The sequence below is a fragment of the Ischnura elegans genome, chromosome 6 (genome assembly GCF_921293095.1).
Source record: "Ischnura elegans chromosome 6, ioIscEleg1.1, whole genome shotgun sequence".
Taxonomy (NCBI): Eukaryota; Metazoa; Arthropoda; class Insecta; order Odonata; family Coenagrionidae; genus Ischnura; species Ischnura elegans.
The window spans coordinates 55,387,376-55,407,129 of record NC_060251.1 but is presented as its reverse complement, the minus strand read 5'-3'; the positions used below and the strand labels follow the sequence as shown (position 1 = coordinate 55,407,129).

The 19,754-nt window shown below is 38.9% G+C and overlaps 1 protein-coding gene across 1 annotated transcript in view; it reads right to left on the bottom strand.

Annotated features, from left to right (window-relative positions):
* LOC124161372 overlaps positions 1–19,754 on the bottom strand; it is a 495,044-nt gene that overhangs the window by 383,354 nt on the left and 91,936 nt on the right. The window contains exon 2 of the mRNA XM_046537686.1: positions 8,009–8,643. Coding sequence (XP_046393642.1) covers positions 8,009–8,550 — 542 coding nt within the window. The 5' untranslated portion in view covers positions 8,551–8,643. The remainder of the gene's footprint in view (positions 1–8,008; positions 8,644–19,754) is intronic.

Here is a 19,754-nt window from a genome sequence, read left to right as displayed (position 1 = left end):
GTGAATTGACCTCGGGGCTAAAGAGTTTCGATATGCCACGAAAGCCGATGTTAATAAGAAGAACAGGACCTATCGGCTGATCGTGACGGGGGCTTGGAAACACCATACGTGGCGTTTACGGCACAGCGCGTGGCTGTGATCTAAGCCTTATTATTTTATTCCTCGAAAGTAGTTTATCTCTCGTGAAAATTGTGTTGATTTTGGCCCAAAAATACTTTTAAAAACTGAGAGTGTTGCCTCTTTAAAAAACTTTATTTGGTCAAATCAAGATAATTAATTGTTATTACATGCACGGCTCTTGAGCGACATTTAATGTAAAAAATACCTGATATACTTGATCGTAAATGGAAATCTTTACTGCATTCCACCAATTTATTTTTAGGTACCTAAAGAAGTCGCCTTTGCGTTGAAACTAGTCGTACCTATAAATCAATTGGCGAACAAAGTTTTTCATTTCATTAACGATAAAATAAACATCCATAAAGTTGAGCCTGAGCCTATTTTAGGATGCCATACCTGATTCCAATTTTACATTTGAAGAGGTTACAAAATGATCCAGTAGTGGCCCCTGATTAAGTAAATTTCACATTCCCTTTGGTCAAGTCCGAGCTGAGCTCTATCCTCACCAAAGGAAACCAGCCTTCGGGCTGAACCAGTGAGTGAGACGCCGCTCACCCAGTTTGAGAAGGCGGCTCCTCGGATTACACTAATCAACATAGGCAGTTTGATTAGAATAAAGGCACAATTTGACGATGGCAAGATATCCTTTCACATTTATCTCCCTTGATTAAGGTTACAATTCAAGAGTTAAATTATGCATTCAAAGCACGATCTTTCTTCCCAGTTCCTTGGTCGCACATACGCTGAGAATCTAATGGAGAATTCCTTATAAATTGAGCTGGGGGTCATGGTGACCAAGATGAAATGCTTCCATGAAATGAAAACTTATTCTTGGCGCGTCAGGATACGTGATCCAAGTTCTGTATTCCATACTAAATTGAAAGCCAACTCTTCCTTTAGCTTGATATAATTTGCATTAAAGAAGAAGCAAAGAAAGTTTTTCATGAGCGTATAAGTAATTCAATACTATTCCGAATTAATTTTACGCCTATAGCTAGCAATAAAATAAGCTCAATTATTCGTCAGAATGATCCCCATAATTAGAGTTCATCATAGATACCTGTCTGTTCTATTTTTGCGAACCCTCGTGAGAAATTAAAGTCTATTCACTTCTGTGCGGTTCCTACGCTTTCTCAGGGAAAACCAATTTAGCATTAGAACAAGTATATTTTCAATTTCTAATGCACATGTAATTTTTTATGCAAGAAATTTACGCCCAGGGAAAAATTATAGTCCGCTTCCGAATACAATCAATTTTATTTTTAGGCGTAATTTCATGCAAAAGAGCAGTTGTGTCCCCAAAAATTAAGAATTCAAAAGATAGCAATAGAAAACTACGTTAAGAGACTCCTATCTACGTCGTGCTGTGCCCAATACACCTAAAGCCCTAAATGAAAACTTACATTACTTGAGCTATTAAGAACACACATCTTTGACACCAACTCAGAGAACATAACCTTAAACACCAGTAAGTTTCCAGGCCTGAAAAAACAATAAATGCGTGTCGCGACATGTCGTTGACATGATGACAATGGAACGACATGTCGCTCCCTTTGCATGTTCTACATATTTGTGGCAATGGGGTGTTAGCATAAAAATTTTTTGCGCTTAAATATTTCTTTATCGTAAATAGGAAAGGAAGTAGATGAAAAAAAACATAGGTTTTAATGCATTAAAATGGAGAAATATATTATTAAATGAATAATAAAATCGCTAAAATGCCAAGGAAATCAGCGGGAGAAGAAACGGTTGGTGACGTCACTTGCCCGTAGTTACCCGTATGAGGCCTCATTGCGACTGGGAAAATTGTCGAAAACATGGCATTAGAGGTAAATTTTGATAATGGAAATACAAATAATCTACCAAAAGAAGATGTATTTATGGTGTCGGAGTATTTGAAGGGAAATGACTACTTCAGCATTCCGGAAGTTAGAGGAACGAAGGCACTTCGGTAAGTTACCTGATGATTTCATCTCCATAGTACAATGATAGGTATGGGAAGCTGCCTTTTTATAGTCACCTTATCAGGCCAATAGATCAGTTCCTTCAATGTGTGTGCCAGGATTGGCACAGTTCTGTAAAAAATTTTACATGCATGGCCACATGATATGCAAAATCCGCAAGCCTTTCAAAAGAATCATTTACCTTGATTTTCATGAGAGTAAATACAATGTCTCTCTGGCCAAGTTTAGTGTATTTCATTATCAAAGACATTGCATGAGGAAACCACTCATCTGGCACGCCAATAGACATTTTGGATTTCCTAATTACACAAGAGAGAATTGCATCAGGGTCCTGAAATTCATGACCAAACTCATCACTCTCAGATGAGCATGGCTCATATTCACTCCCACTGCCATTTTCCACACCCTCAGTTGTTGTGACTGACTCCAATTCCTCTTCATCCACAGCCCCACCTATTCTCTTCAGTGGAGATGTCGACACATCTCTCTGTAACTTGATAGGTGATGTGGCAATGTTAAGTACTTTCTTTTTTGTCATATTGCAATTAATACCCTTACTCCTATGAGAAACAGAAGTTTGAACACTAGCTTCACTAAATGTCTTAGTAAGAGTCAATGGCTCATAGTTGGATGCAGCATTTCCACCCTCATGAGCTTCAGAGCAGTCTAGTTCTATGTCCACTGACTCCTCATCCAAATCGTGACTGGTTATATGGGGAGGGACATGTTTATCAACCTAAGAGAAAAGCATATATTTTATGAGTTGTATAATTCAAGCAATAATTTGCAAGTAACTGACATACATTTAACGAGACCCTTATCTCCATAGTACCAAGTTGATATTTTTTTTAAATTGAGTACCTGAGCAGCACCAAACTCTTCACTTCAAAATTTTCAATAATCACTTGAGCTTATATGAAAATATTCAAACTCCTACTGGGCATATAAGTATAGAATTAAATATATGGTAAACAACATTTTATTTCACTTTCAAGCTTATTATTTTGCCCATTTTATTTCAGATATGACGGGGTTAGAATCCAAGTATAGCCAATAGTTAGACGCCAAGAGTATGGATGCCACATATTAATATGAAATATTTTTCAGAAATATTAACTGCTCTGATGTTATTAGACTTCAATGTTGCACAGGGGCGGATCCAGGATTTTGTTCAGGGCAGGCACAAGGATACCTCGTCATACAAAACGAACGAAATGATAATGGGACTGTATTAAAAATCTAGCACATTTTTAAGGGTCTGGGGGGGCACGTGCCCCCCCCCCCTTAGATCCGCCTATGATGTGGCAATGATAATGGGACTGTATTAAAAATCTAGCACATTTTTAAGGGTCTGGGGGGGCACGTGCCCCCCCCCCCCCCCTAGATCCGCCTATGATGTGGCAGCATATCATATATTAGTCAGTCTATACCTGTAAAACACATTTATGTCTCTGTAACTGTTTCTATTTGGTGATTATCGTTTATTTTATTCATTAATTAAAATATTAATTTATTTAAAGGGCAAATTTAAACAATGCAGTCTACACTTAAAGTAGGTATCTGTAAAGAGTTCCCATAATAAGACTGTAATATTCATCAATTCACATTGAGGCTACAAATATCTTTAGAACCAGCCTAGGGAGGGCTGCATATGTATAACTTACACTCAGTGCGTCATCTATTAATCTCTGCTGAGTCCTCTTCATGGGTAATTTTCGGGTGGTTGACGCAAATGCTCTCTGCCGATCTTCCTGGCAGCCAAATACGTGGGGAAAAGCAATTTTTTTTCAATAGCTTATGCCCTCCTACCATTTTGCACCTCATGAAATTTTCCATGTCGTCCTCCATCTATGAACAAAAGCATTAGGTACATATATATTTTTAACTGTATATACCAAAATCATAGCTCAAACTGTTTATTTCTGATCTACTAGATGCTTCTTCCAAGGTTTTCTTCGTAAAAATTTACATCCTTTGAATATGCAGTTTTTTGGAAGCATCTATTTTCCATTTCATTACGTTGGCTATTTTGTACGATTAATAGATTCATTCAGCAGATGTTAAAGGCTCTTCATCATGAATAATTTACGTGTCATATACATACATTAGCATCTATTCAATAAGCGTCAGTAATAAATATTAAAATACCTTAAAATGGTCCTCGCAACAATAAAGGGTTGATTTCAGAGAGACATTGAAGTCCCTCCTTGCAGCTCTAAACCATTTCTTCCTCCGTTTCTCTTCCTTCGGAACCGCGAAAAACACTTTGCTAGGGTTCCTGCTGCTTGTATTTGTACACTTTGGTACAAAACACCATTTATACGCCGACATTGCGCACAGTTTATCCCTGACTTTCGTTCTAGAGAGCGCGTAACCATAAACTATAGCAAACCCGTACGGCAAGTACTCGAAGTTACGGGCACGTGACGTCACAGGCGGCCATGTTCATTTTTCTTGTTTTCGCGAACGTTCAAACCGGGTAATTTTTTACGCAGCCAGAAATGGCCAAAATTACCCTAAATTTGAGTTTAAATAGCATTTCCGTATCTAGGATGAAGTGAAGTTTCCGCATATATCGCTAAAAAAATCCATGCAAACACCCCATTGTAGGTTTCAGGGTCAATGCTAACAGAGAACAATCAATTTTTATTCAATTCCGTTGATAAGGTTAAAAAAAGAGAGGAAAACGAGTTTGGTGGAGTATTGATTGTAGTGAGACCATAACCATCATAAATTCGAAATGCATGCTAGTGCACCAAATGTAAAAAAATATGACTCCAATATATGACGCATTTCTGACATCGTATTAAAATAAATCTGAATAAATTTTATCGATTTTCTTATTGAAAATTTGATTTTCCCCAAATAGATCTCATATTTTTATATGAAAAAAGTGGAAAATTTGCCATGTCTCGCATTAAACTTATTGGAACACCAAAACAATTAGACGGCGAAGCCGGCTCCGGGGGTTTTAGGGGGCGGAGCCTCTTAGCGAGCGAAAGCGAGTACATAACTATACAAGGAAAGCAACAGTCGCTCGAAGCATCAGAGAATAAGCTCGAAGGGACGAACACAAAAATCCTACGGAGCGAAATGATCGACGCGTGAATTTTTTACGCTCCTCCAAGCCTTTTCTCCGTCCCTCTTGACCAAAAGCCTGGTCGCGTAATCCTCTTTGCAGGCGTTCGCTTCGTTCAACCCTACCATTCCCCATCGCAGGGGATATAAAGAGACTGAAAAAAAGGGATCATGGGCGCGAGATAGATGGAGGAGGAAGGAGAGAAAGTGGAAAAAAATAGCGGGAAAAAATTGGTAAGGATCCTTTTTCGTCGTTCTACCCCCAAACAAACAACAACACTCCTTTCCAAAGAAAAATATTTTCTCTTCCTCCGTTCTCCATATCTGCGATGCAACTTTGGAACCATTGTCGACCGTTTGACGGGAGCGGAAATGCGTATAGCGAGCGAGAGAATGAAAAAAGGGGGAAAAAGGGGACCGTGGAAAAGAGGTTTCTATCTGTATCTCCATTGATAGGGAAGAGAGAGGTGTTGTCATCCGTTTATTCACTCAGCAGCTCAGGGGAGAACGTAAAACTCAGCCAGACAGAAGGGGAACAAAGAAGAATTGGAAACATGCGAAGCACAAACTCCGCATTTAATGTCAATCCTCGAGTTCCCTGGGGTGATATTGCTGCGTCGAAACTAATCGTGCCTTAAAATAAATTGGTGGAATACAACAAAGTTTTTCGTTTCATTAACGATGAAATGAACTTCCACAACGCTGAGTCTGAGACGATATATATAGCCGCATTCAATTTATGAATTCAGAAATATTCTCGAAAACGGCATTTATGTCGCTATGGATCTTGCTTTCAATTTCCAGGCAAATATCCACGTTTTTACAATTACATCAGACTGAAAATACTCGGTGAATTATAATGCCTCCTCGATATTTTTCAGTATCTGTATTGATCAGGAAGAGAAAGATCTTGTCATCCGTTTATTCACCCAACAGCTCAGGAGACAATGTAAAAACCATACAGAAGGAGAATAAAGGAAAGGATAGGAAATATGTGAAGCGCGATAACATCAGACCATTGCATTTAATTTCTAAATTCCGTGGCATTCTCGAAACAGAATTTATCTCGTTTATAATACTCCTTTCAGTTTCCAAGCAAATATCCACATTTGCGCTATTACGTCATACTGAAAACATTTTTCTGAGTGATATTTTATGCTATGACAATGGGTGTTTGATGGGATTGTTGATGCCATTTATTTGTTAGCTGTTTTCTCTTATTTTTTTATCATTGTTTCAGAAAAATACGTGTATTTGCAAATCATTAGATCGCTTGATGTCAAATAACTAATCGAGAGTATCTCACGAATCATTTCGAGCTCCTTTGCATACTTTTCTATATTTCTGTGGCCATTGTAGGTTCCACAGTTATTACTAACTCAGAGCAATAAATTTATTTCACTCCATCGGTTAGATAAAAAAGAATAAAAACGTCTTTAAACGGGTACTGTTTGAAGTGAGACCATCATTAACTCGTAATGAATTTTTCCACAAAGCCTAAACTAAGACATCGGATCGCATTTCATTCATAAATTCTGTAATATTCTCCAAAAGCATTTACTTCCTCCTGGATCCTCGTTTCAGTTTCGCATCAAATATGCAATTTAGTGCCATTGCAGCAGAATAAAAACGTGTTGGTATATGATTATGGGTTCTCCATTACAAAAAAAATCAAATACAATAAATCAAATCGTTGAAAATAAACTGAACCACATTATAATAGTTCAAAAAATTAAATTAAAACAAATCACAAACGTTAAACAGGGTATAATGTACATGGCGAATGGATTCGGAGCGGATTGAATGGCACAAATGGTTCTGACTTCTTCGCATCCTTTATTGTATGGGTGATACGATTCGCAAAACAGGGACAAATACGTGCGAAAATACAGGTGATAAAATCGCCAGCTTTTGTCGATATTTGTCTGTATTTGCATTGATAGGGATGAGAGAGAGAGGTGTTGTCATCCGTTTATTCACTCAGCAGTTCAGGAGAGAACGTGAAAATCAACCAAATAGAAGGAGAACAAAGAAAAGGATAGGAAATATGCGATTCGCGAAGACATCGGACCATTGCATTTCACCCGCTCACTCCCATGGCCATTTGTACCCTAAATGGTATTTAGCCTCGCCAACTGTCTGCCTCCAACTCTTTCTAATTTCTGCACCCAACTCGATGACCCCCATTATCCCCATATCAATCAGCACCTCATCCTTCCAACTTTTTCGCGGTCTTCCTGGAGGTCGTCTTCCATCAGGGTTTTCCACCCAGACTTGTTTTACTAGGGCATCTTGGTCTCTTGGTATTATGTGCCCTGCGCATCGCAATCTGCGACTCTTATACTCCTGTTCCATATTTTTTTTAGTAATCCAAGTCGTTCACACCGCGCCGCATCCGGAGAGCAAAGCCCGAACTTTGAACACCAAGAGGTGTTCGCTCTAGACTAATTCCAATGAGTGGAATGTTCGTACAACTATCAAAGACATATGAACAGCAATCCGGCGAACTTCATCCTTGGTGTATGTTAAAATAGTTCTTGGAGTGTAGGTCAATGTATGTTATGCAAAACGTTTTAGCCGACGTTTCTGTTTATTTTAAGCTATCATCAGGGCTTAGCTTTGCACATATTTTTCAATTAATTTATCAATAAATCTGTGCAAATCTAAGCCCTGATGATAGTTTAAAATAAACAGGAACGTTGGCTAAAACTTTTTTGCACAACATACATTGACCTACACTCCAAGGACTATTTTAACATGAATTAAACGAGGTCAAGATATGGAAAAAAAATCCTTGGTGTATAAATATTTGAAAATGATCATAGTTAAAGTGGTCATGTACTCACATGACTCGCAGGTCGTCCTGCCTCCTCAGATGTTCGTCCCTCCTTATCACCTCCATGATGCACTGCCTCTCCTCCTCGGACAGGTTCGGCAGCTCCGGCAGTGAGTAGCTGGTGGACACGGGAGGCAACGCCACCTCCTCCCAACCCTCCCCGGCCTCCGCGCCGTGATAAGGGTCCGGAACGCTGTGACCCCTCACCGGACCCTGGGCCCTCCTCTGCCCGACGCTGGGAACGGGCGAAGGGCCCTCCTCCGCCAAGGGGCCCTTCCAGTCAGACGGCCCTCCGTTGTGGTATCCGTAAGCTCCGGGCACCGGCGATGAACCCCTTCCCGCCGTCACGCCACCTTCCTGCACGGCCCAGAAGCCTTCGGGCCCGCAACCGCCTGGGCCGGGCCTCCGCGGGACGGGTATCCTTCGGTGTCCCCGGCCGGTCCTCATGGGGCTTCGGCCCCGAGCCCAGCTAGGCACACGGCCCGCCCTCGGTAGGAGGCGCGGTTGCCGGGGAGCCGGACGCCTGGGCAGTGGGTTATCTTCTGGCTCCATTGCGAGGTGTTGGAAGCTTTGTCAAGGGCCGAACTGGGTTGCCGGTCGATGTATATGGGAGACGCGGCCTCAGGACCACCTACTGAGGGTCATCTGGAAATCAAAGAGAATAGCAACGACTAAATGAATACATTCTATATTAAGTTTTTTTTCTTTCTCTAGACCTCATCAATTTTTAACGTTGTTTACTGCATTGGTGAGTAGGTCTGTAAGAATTAAACCTAGAAAGAGCCTAATTTAACGTAGAGGAAATTTAAACTGGGTGATCAATAATTTTTTTTAACCCTTTCTAACCCAGAGCTGCTTCTGGGAGAAATTTAGTTTCAAGAATTCGCATTTTAAAAAGGTGAAAGTTTTCTACTCAATCATAATTATTGCGGTAGATACGTATTTCACCATTAAAATTTATAGCACAAAAGAACAGTTAGCTTAAATCTTTCCAGAATAGAGCGGAAAATATATACATTTTTGATGTTACTAAGAAGTAACATTGGGTTAATTGAAGTGTCATTTTTGCCAAATAATTCATTGACATTGGATAGGAAATAGTGTGGATTATTCTTGTTGAGACAAGAAGCGATTCCCTCGTCGGCAAGTTTATTATGATTACCTTAATAATATAAATTTAGATTTGTTTCTTCCGCTTGACTTTAATTTTTAACGTTAATTTGTGCCATGGAGTGTAGGTCCTTAAGAATTAAATGCATAAAGGTTGGCCATCGTTTCATATTTTGATACCTTCATCAGGGATTCTTTGTAATGATAATGATTTGTTTATTGAATAAGCAAATTTAGAATAAAAAATAATATCCACTGCAAAACATAGCCTGGATAAGGCACAAAAATATACGGAAACGTCGTCCCAAGATTTTGCATTCAATTCTTAAGGCCGCTTTACACGGGGCACGGAATTGCGCAGGTTAGAGCTGCGTTAATTTCTAAAATGGCGTGGAATTGCGCGAATGCATGAACGAAATTAGAACAGGGGCTATTTTGCCGTCTCGCATCCACGCATTCTCGCATGTGTTCTGGCAATTCACCGCTTTACACGACGCAATTTTGATTGCGCCTTCGCACGTGCGTCAGATTGCGCAATTCCGTGTATCGCATAAAACGGCCTTTAAAAAGTCCGGAGCACTAATATATATTCTTCATTCCTTTTTATCAACAACTACCTGTACTTACGAGGGCCATTTTTTTCAACCTCCGATGGCTCAGCAAAAACACCACCCAAGCGAGAGGCAGGTACTGCGCGGATAGGGCAAATACACGTCCTCAACACCACACACTCAAGTAATTTCTGACCGTAAGTTGTAAGTTAAAGGTTTGTAGCAATCTCATTAACTACACTGCCTCACTCAATTCTCCCACCATGAGTAAACTGCGGATCGACAGCCGGAAAACTCGCCGAATGGCTTCAGCATTGACTTGTCTTCACCTTTATGCCGATAAAAGAGAATTTTAACGTTAATGCAGCTGCTCAGGGTGAAACATTAAATGCGTTCCCATTCTAAACAAAAGAAGAGACATGCTAACTTCAGGAAGTTTTCTGATCCATGTCAAAGCCCGTCATCCCAGTGCTGATGCAGCCCAACTGCTCCTTAAGCAATTTCAATGGGACATTTTCGATCACCCGCCGCGGCGCGCCGTGCAATGCCGACCTAGTGACGTGTAATTTCCATCTTTACGCTGAAATAAAGATGTGGCTAGGAGGGAAGCGTTTTCAAACGGACGAAGAGCTTCAGGACAAAGGCAACATCCATAGGAAGTCATTGGCGGCAACATCCTATGAAGAAGTTATAATGGAGCTTGTCTACAGCCACGACCAATTCCTCAATCGCCGCGGCGATTATGTCGAGAGGACACCATAAAGTGCTAAATATTTAGCTATGAAATAATTTTTAGTCAATCATTTCGTCTTCTGTTCATGGCCCATCGGAGCTTGAAAAAAACGGCCCTCGTGCATGCTACGATGCAATACGGTCATGCCAAAAGAATTTCCGCCTGGAGCAACAATTTTCAAAATTGGTAGTCCTGGTAATAGTTTATAAACCAACATAAAATTGTGCGACGAATTCAATAACATTTTCATTAACAGTTGCGTGCAAATATATCAAAGATAAGGTTATTTTGCGCAAATCGAATTGATCGCACATATTAAATCATGTTCATACTTAAATCAGGACCACAAAATGCAATTAGACAAAATCCATGCATACATAATGCATGCGTAGATGTACCACAAATAAATGCAGGTATTTAAAAAAAGTAATTCAGCTTAAATATAAACGAAACGTGTTTTTAAGTAAATATTTTTTTTTAATTCCATACAAAATTTTGAAACAAAAATAATGCGTTCATTGAAAACTCAGAATAAACGTTTGTAATTACGAACATTCATGAAAAATGCAAATAACATTCCATGCATGTGTCATTTTTTAATCTAAAGAATATAAAATTTATGTTACTAATATCACTTTTATATTTTCGGGCATTAAATATTTATTATAAAAATAATCTCGTACATCAAAATGTGATATCGTGGCTAATAATAAAAAAGTGATCGCAATAAAATGGCTCCTCATAAGTATTATAAACTGGCCAAACTTTGCCAAGTGAATATTTTCCATGTCACCGTACCAAAGCAGTTTTCATTAATCGATTACAAGGTATTTTTTGGTATATTAGTTAGCATTGCCAATAAATACTATTTTAGATGATGATAACTAAATGGTGAATACGTCGAAAATTATACAATTTTTACCACAAGAGTGATATATATGCTATCATTTTCGACGTATGAGATGTGTCATCAGATATGTCATTTTTATTATTGAGTAATACAAAATAGGCATAAAATAATATTTAAAATATCACACTGCTGCTTGGGATTGATGTTTCCATTCATAATGTGTCAAGAATAGATTTGGCTATTTTTTAAAGGTAACTATTTTAGAGATAATCGACATTTTTCGTTAGAGCTACCGACAAAATATTCTCAAGCGAGCAGAGAGAAAATCAATTGTCGTCAATTACGGTTTTCCAAGAGCTTGTGATGCAGCAGCATCGATACATAGAAAGCCTCTATAGATGGGGCAGTTGATAAAATGAACGATATAAATATACCTAAAGTATAACATTCCGTAGACTACCTGCGATGATATTTATGACTATGATAAAAGATCACCACAGAATTGATGGCTACCTAAAATCCCGTCTTTAATCCTGTACAAGAGTTGTTTAGTTTACTACACATCCAGTTTTTAATTAATAATCCAAGTTTTAATACAAACAGGTTAAAATACAAAAAGTTTGTTCTCAACCCCTGTTGCAGTTCTATGATATAATGACTTGGCAAGAGAGTGCATGGTGCATGCAATAAGAGGGTAAACCTCAACTACATATACACGCACGGGTGGGATAAAATATAAATTCACCCCCAGCTAAATAACTTAGATGTGAAAAGTAGGCGTGCCATCTGATAAAGCCCCTAAGTGAAAACTAAAAACAGTTTTTTTCCAACGAAATCCCTCCTTTTCCACAGAGTGGCTTTATCAGATTTCAATCTTCACCAAAACAACTATCCCCCTTAATATTAATAAATATCATTAACCAAAAAATCCACTTTCTCAAATCAATCACAACAAAAATTAAAATACAATCCATAGAAGCATAGAATAAAAAACTGAACTAAATTAATATAGATTAAGACGAAAATTAAATTAAGACAAATTGTAAACACTACGTAGGGTGCTATGCATATGAGTATGAGATTCTGAGCGGATTGCATGCCAGAAATATAAAATGACATTCCAGGCTTCTGGTTCATTTGCATCCTTCCTTGTACACGAGGTGAGATTCGAACAACAGGTGTACCTAAGTGTATAATTGCAGGTGATATCATCGCCACCTTTGATCGCTACTCCGTCACCGGCAGCGCCGAATGCGAAAATTTCATCTTCACTGTCATAAATTCCTCCATAAGAAGTTTCAGCCATTTGCTTCAATTACGGGTCTCCGAGATGTGCCGCTAAAATTTTAGCTTTTAATGGTATCGCTCAAATCTCCTGCATCATCATTATTTCAGACATGGAGGATTAGGATGAAAATATAATGAACTATTGTCAGATAGTCAAACTTATGTGGCCACCGCCAATGATAAGAATGCAACGTTTTAACTTCATTTTGCGAATTTGATTGCGAAATTTGATTGCGAATTTGATTCGCGGTGTCTTTATAAGTAAAAGAAAATTACTGATGTCAAAATAAAAAATGGACCAAATTTCCAGAAAAGAACCGCCATAGAAAATAGTGTGCAAAGAGTAGGTAAAGTCATTCAAAATTTATAATTTTATAATTTCGAATAAATTCAACTGATTCAAGCGTGATGAAGTGGAAGTTCGAAATATCGAAACAAACCCCCAACAATTGTTGCTCACGCCCCCAACAATTGTGAAAAAGCGTAACCACCTTTCATTTCGATTCATAATTTTAATCTAGTTGCTCATGAAGAGCTGCAAATCTTATTCTTAACCCTTTAAAGACCCTTACTTACCAAATCATTTTTATTTTTTTTTGCACATCGTATTTATTTTACAACCAATTAAGAGATATTATGAAAGAAAACCCGAACAAAAATTTTTAAATACGTTTTCAATCATGTTCCCAAATAGGAACACGCGACACAATTTTGCATTCGATTGAAAATTAAATACACATTTATGCACGCAATATACACTAAAATAACTAAGTTTAACAATGTAACAAATATTGATCTTTTGAAATGAACATTTGTTACTGGAGAGCGAGTCCAGGCGAAAATATCGAATAAACCGCAAACAGAGGTGATGAAAATAACCAATTTTGAAAAGGTACCTATATACTTAAGTAACGACCAATGTATACACAAGCCATGCGATTCACTTTTAAAAAATACCTCCATACTTTATTTACATCACAAAAGCTATAAAAGTAAGCACAGATACGAAATATAATTTTTGTGAATTTTTATAAATCGGTTCCCAAATGGGAACATTGGTTTGCAAACGGTTAATGGTAACGAAATTCTCCGAGCAAAATTTCCATCAAAATGAACCGAAATTATATACATGATAATAATCCCCTACGTCCAAAACTGCACCCCTTTGATGTCACATTCCACCGCCCCGGGCAAACATGATGGATACATCGGTCGATCGAAATGGACGGATTGACGCATCGCAATTATGCAAAGCCGCTCTCCATACGTCACTCATCCCCTGCTCCCACTTATTTATTCACGTCGGCATGCAGCGAATTTGTGCCACCAAATTACACCTGAGGGAGGAGATTCGGCTAGCAGGTGTCACGAAGAATGTGTCGCCCAACTTGTTCCGCGCGAGCGAGATTATATTGTGTGCTGGCGGGGTGCTTACTTGGATTTACGTCGCATCACGCCCCGATAAGTTCGAATTGGTCGTTGAATTTTTCATGTGCCGTTGTAGATTAAGGGGTTAAAAGATGGGGCCACGGAAAAGGATGGAGAAAGTGATCCAGACGGAATAGAAAGAGGTACAAGGAAGTGCCAGACATGGCGGGTGAGGAGGGGAACGTATAAAAATCGATTTAGGCTTTTGATGCGAGAAATCAATGATTAAATATAATTGAAAAATGGTAGTCAGATATGCTCACCAGATATTTATTTTTAAATTTCTCTCCATTACGTACTTATATCATTCAATTGAAAAGATCTCTCGGCTCGATCGTCTTTGAAATGGTTACTAAGGCGACGTAAAGCATTGTTTAGGGCAAATAGGGGTACACTACGTCTGCTCATTCCATTTAAACGAAATTATGATTGACTTTTCCGCTATTCAAACTATATGAACAATTGAGTGGGTTGGAAGCCAAGGGGTACAAGTGATTTTTTCCCAACAGAGTTAGGCAAAGTTAATTGTTAGAATAAATACACAAAAACCTGGTTCCCAAGGTAAACGAGTGAGTCTCTGTTCTGTGCCGACATCGAGCGGAAAATCAAATGCACTACTAAAGGCCGTATCACACTAGCGACTGCGACCGCGACTGCGGCTGCGACGGGCCCGTCGACCAATCAGAGCGAGGAAGTCGACGCTGCGACTGCAACTCAGAAGAATAGCCGACCGGCTATTCTTCTAAGTCGCAGTCACATTCGCAGCCAATCAGAGAGCTCTATTACAATCTCGCGCGCTTGCGGCAGACGTGTTTATTTTAGTTATCGAAGCGATGGTAGTTCAAGAAGGTTGTGAGATAACGCTGAGATAATCTCGGATTTTTAAAGTGAAGATGGAAGCCCAGCATATAAGATATTGGACCCGAGTACACAGGTGAGTAATAATGAAGTACGTTTTAACATATTTTAGGAAAAATTTCAACAATTGCTGCTCTCTATCCATTCTTTGGGCTTTCGTAAACAAACAAGCCACAAGCAGAAACGTTCATAAGTGCGCATGCGCGACCGTGGCGTCGGCCGCAATGTGTGATCGGGTGCAGTCGCAGCCGCAGCCGAAATCGCGGTCGCAGTCGCTAGTGTGATACGGCCTTAAGTATCTAATTGATCTCGTTTGTTTTCTGTACCTAATTCTGTATAGAAAAGAGAAATCGCTTGTACCCCTTGACTTCCAACCCACTCAATTAATGTACGCAAGGGACACAACCACTTCTATTTACCAATGGTAACCCGCTTGAAGAATTCAAGCGTTAATCGACTCGTTAATGTTACGAAGGGGGACACAAAAATAACAGAACGGAAATCACTCCTATATTTTGTGCTTCTTCCACTAGATGGGTGTTATTCATCATTTCTGAGTCAGAATGCGAAAAACTTTGTTACTTCCACAAAATATTTATAAAAATTTCTATTTCATGACCGGTTTCGGCTTTTACACCATTATCAAATAAAGAAAATATCGAAAAATATTAATAACATTTGATAATGGTGTAACTGCCGAAACCGGTCATTAAATAGAATTTTTTATAAATATTTTGTGGAAGCAACAAAGTGTCTGCTATTGATGATACGGACCCTTCCACCGCGTGCAAGCTTCAAGTTTCGATGTAATGAGATTTGACTCAATTTCGTGAGATTTGACTCAACCCCCTCCATCTAACCACACGTGAGACTGTTCAAAATGCGTATATATTTCATTCTAAGTACGTTTATCATTGATTCATTGCGTAGGATTAAAAAAAAAAAGATTATTTTTATTTGAGATTTGTTAAGACTAATATTTAAGAATACAAAGATTGCAATTGTACAGTGTTTCTTGCGAGGAAAAAATTATGTGATACTTGCTAGGATCCGTCCACAATCCCCCACGTGAGATTGGGCGAGAACCTGCTTGACCCCCTCATCCCTCCTAAACGCCTCAGTGATGGGTAGTTTCTTCAGGAAACTAGCGGAAAGCTACTGAGTGAAATGCTTGGTGTTCAGGTTCTGCTCTTTCTCAGCCTTGGCTGAATTTCTTGTTGAAAATAGCTCCACGGGTACGTTATTCATTATCATGAATGATGTTAATTTAACATAATTTACCTTATTATTACTTTTTGTGGGATTATTCACTACCATAAGATGACTTATTTGCTAAAAACTTAAATTCAATTGAAATAAATATTATTTTATCTGAGATTTAGCCCCCAAAATGGAATTTTAGAAACGTAGGCAAAAATGAGTTGTGATGTCCGGGTGGTCTATACTATAATTTAGTTGTTAATTCATAGACATTGTTTAAACCATAGATTATGTCAAATAAACTTCAAATTTCAATTTTATAAACCATAAACATGTATCCACTCTTTATATTATCCATTACCCCATATTTTCATAAAATTCGTCTTCCTAACCGTTTGATTCTGAGATCAGCCTGATTTTTCGCAAAATTTTAAACTTTTGAGCTCGGGCGGCAGTGGTTTATATCATCCGATTTGAAAAAAAGTTTGTGTGCGAGATCCTTATATCATTTCGCAACTTTCCCGCACAGGGCAAATTTGATCGGGAAAAGAAACGTTTTTTCGGCCCACCCTACGCCTCACGTAATTAATAAATGACCGTTTATCAAAGATGTTCCACAAACATTTCATTTCAATCAATTTAACGTAGACAATTGCATCAAAAAAAACTGTCTCAATTAAAGTCTTCATGTATAATGAAGGAAGAGAATAGGTTGTGAATAGGATACTTTTTGACGGTGGGACTAGAAAATCTATCATCAACACTGAGTAAGTATTTTAAAATTTAACCACGACCCCTTTCATGAATGCGCGACGCATGTGTGCCCAGGAAGTAGACGGCAGATAGCGGCGGGGAAATGATACAGAGAAAAATAGATATGCACTTCCGTCTCTGCGATTATGAAGGAAGTGATGCGGTAACGGTGCAGCTCAGAGCGAAAATTAAATTCAAATGCTTCTTAGTGAATAAGTTTCCACAAATGCAAGACTTGTAAGCAATCTATATTGTCACTATAACCTCCGGATTTCAGTTAAACCCTGAGATTGTTAGGTGATCATCGTAAACCGCAACTTATGCTAAACAATGGCGATTAATAATAATTTGTAATGCAACAAGGAACTCTTAAAGCTCAATGCAAAGCATATTTCTATAAATAAGTTGGCGGTAGCAGTACAATGCATTAATAGCAAATTCATGCTGTTTTAAGAAGACTATTGATTTTATAAATAATGGAAATAAATCAGAAAGTCGGTAGTTGTACGGTGAGTGAGGTTTGTTTTGTTGCCAATGGAGACACATTTTAATCTGTTTCCATAGATAGATCTGTTTTGTTTGCAGCGTGGCGATAATCACGGAGGGAGCCACTTATTCTCAGGATATGCAATAGAGTATTTGCACACACAGGGAGCATTGAAAATTCGTGAGTACAACGGATTATATAAACACGTATATAAATTTTGGTAAATAGCCCTGATTGTGGCTTCTTTTCCCGTGGAATTCGGATCGCTCTGCCGTCAGCGACGCGAGGAGTGACAATTTCGCAAATCCATTAACCTATTTCCGCCCATAAAATTCTGTTAGCGATTTTGAAGATGTTTAAAAATCTTGCATAAATGATCGTCTAAAGTAATACTGCAAAATATTTTTGTGGACTATTTTCTCAAACAGACCCGAAATCATGTGACTACACTGGGCGCTAAAGGGATGATAATCGCACGTTATTCATTTACAGTCATTTAACTAGATAAAAAGGATAAATTCTTTAAGTCAAGAAAAAATTGGATGGAGTAACGTTAATTAAAATCACTTATCCTATGCCATAATTTATATTATGCCACCGTGCACTCCACACGGTCATATAAATATAACGCATAATAACAAAAAATACGTCCGCATTCATGCAAGGGTAAAATATTTTTTTCATACAGTTTCATACAGTATATATTGAAATTCCGTTTCATCCTGCTGTTTCTGCAAGTGGGCTTATTTTTACCGGCATCGAAAATAAACTAATAACTGGACTAAAGGTGTCAAACGTCCTGTTCAACAGCCAGGTTGACTGCTGCGCTACCGGTCGTTGCGTTGTCGCCAAGGAGGTTCTAAATATCTGGAGGGGGCATCACTGGTTTCAAGCGTGGAGCGAAGCGTGGCAGGAATGGGGGTGCTTGGGTAGGATTAGACACTACCTACTTTGACCTAAACATCGACAATCCCATAAGGGTCAATGCTTACTATGCGGTGAAATGTATTGCCATAACTCGTTATTACATTAAAAGAAACTACGGAATCCACACTCTGTTTAGAGAAAAATCACCAGTACCAACTGGCTTCTCACCTTCTCATATTTGAATCGCTAAGAGCAGAAAGGCATCACGTCCAAGTTGGTCGATTTTTCTCTTTTATTTCTTTAAGCTGTCACTAGGTGCAAAACTCAAGGTTTCCCTACTAAAAGGAAACATATCCGCTCGGTGCTATTACCATGACTCGTTTCCTTTTAGTAGGAAACGCTGAGTCTTGTACCTAGCAACAACTTAAAGAAAAAAATGAAAATCGTCCGACTTAGACATGATGCCTTTCTGCACTTAGCGATTTATATATAGATGTTCGTGGGATCAGGAAAGAGACTGCTAGCTTATCCAACAGTGTCAATGATTCCAGCACAAAGACAACCAAAGATAACCAAAGTCGCCTCAGCGAAATATGTGCTCCAAGGCTATCGTTCATCACCACGGTCAATCCCATTTTTCCCTCAGTTTTTCAAAATGCGAGAAAAATAAGGGAGGGGGTCCCCGCAGCAAATTTTTTGTCTCCCTTAAATGGCAAAGAGGTTCCGCAGCTTCCGACGACAATACGAACAAGGAGAGCTTATAAATAGCAGCAAGCACGTGGGCTCCCATCGATTTTCCTTTCATCCGGGGAAGTGGACCGAAACTTTTTCGGGCGAGATTCGAACCCTCAAAGATGATGACGACGCTTGTACCACACGGAACGCTGCGATCGGAATTCCGATGAAAAAGCACCACTGCGGCTGATATTTAGAGCACAGTCCTTGGAACCCAAGGCAGGGGTTCTCCCTACCGTGAGTGCAACTCATCGCTGGACAAGCGTAATTTCAGCTAGACAAAAATGGATATTCTGAAAAAAATGCGTGAATAACAACGCCACCTTTATATTCGTCAACCTGTGGCGTAACTAGGAATGCTTTGGGGGAATGAGATTGCCTGGAGCGGGAAAATTTTTGAAAAATGACATGCCTGAATTTACATTTTACATAAGTAATTTTGGCATTAAACATTTAAATGTAAGCAGATGCAGTTCTTATATATCAAAATTAGGCAATATTTTAAATAACGTTTTTTATTTCTCTGATGCTTTGGGGGGATCTATCCCCTCATCCCCCCCATAGTTACGCCACTGTCGCCAACCACTCCATAAATAGTAAATATAATGGCGTTTTTCCAACCCCTAGAACTCCAAAGATAAATGAAAGACCCAAGATTCAATGCAATCGAAGTTCTAAAAAAACATTCTCATCGGTTAAACCTCACTTGATGATAACGTTGCTAACGAGAAATCATACCCTTCTAGTTCACGCCTTGACCATTTCTCTTCCAAACTACACTCAGATACACTCCACCAAACTTTTATGGCCTACAGTAATGATAGAAAAGAGCGATTTATGGATTCTGCTTTCGAGGCAAGGATTGAAAAACACGTGACCTTCCCCAATTAATTCGCC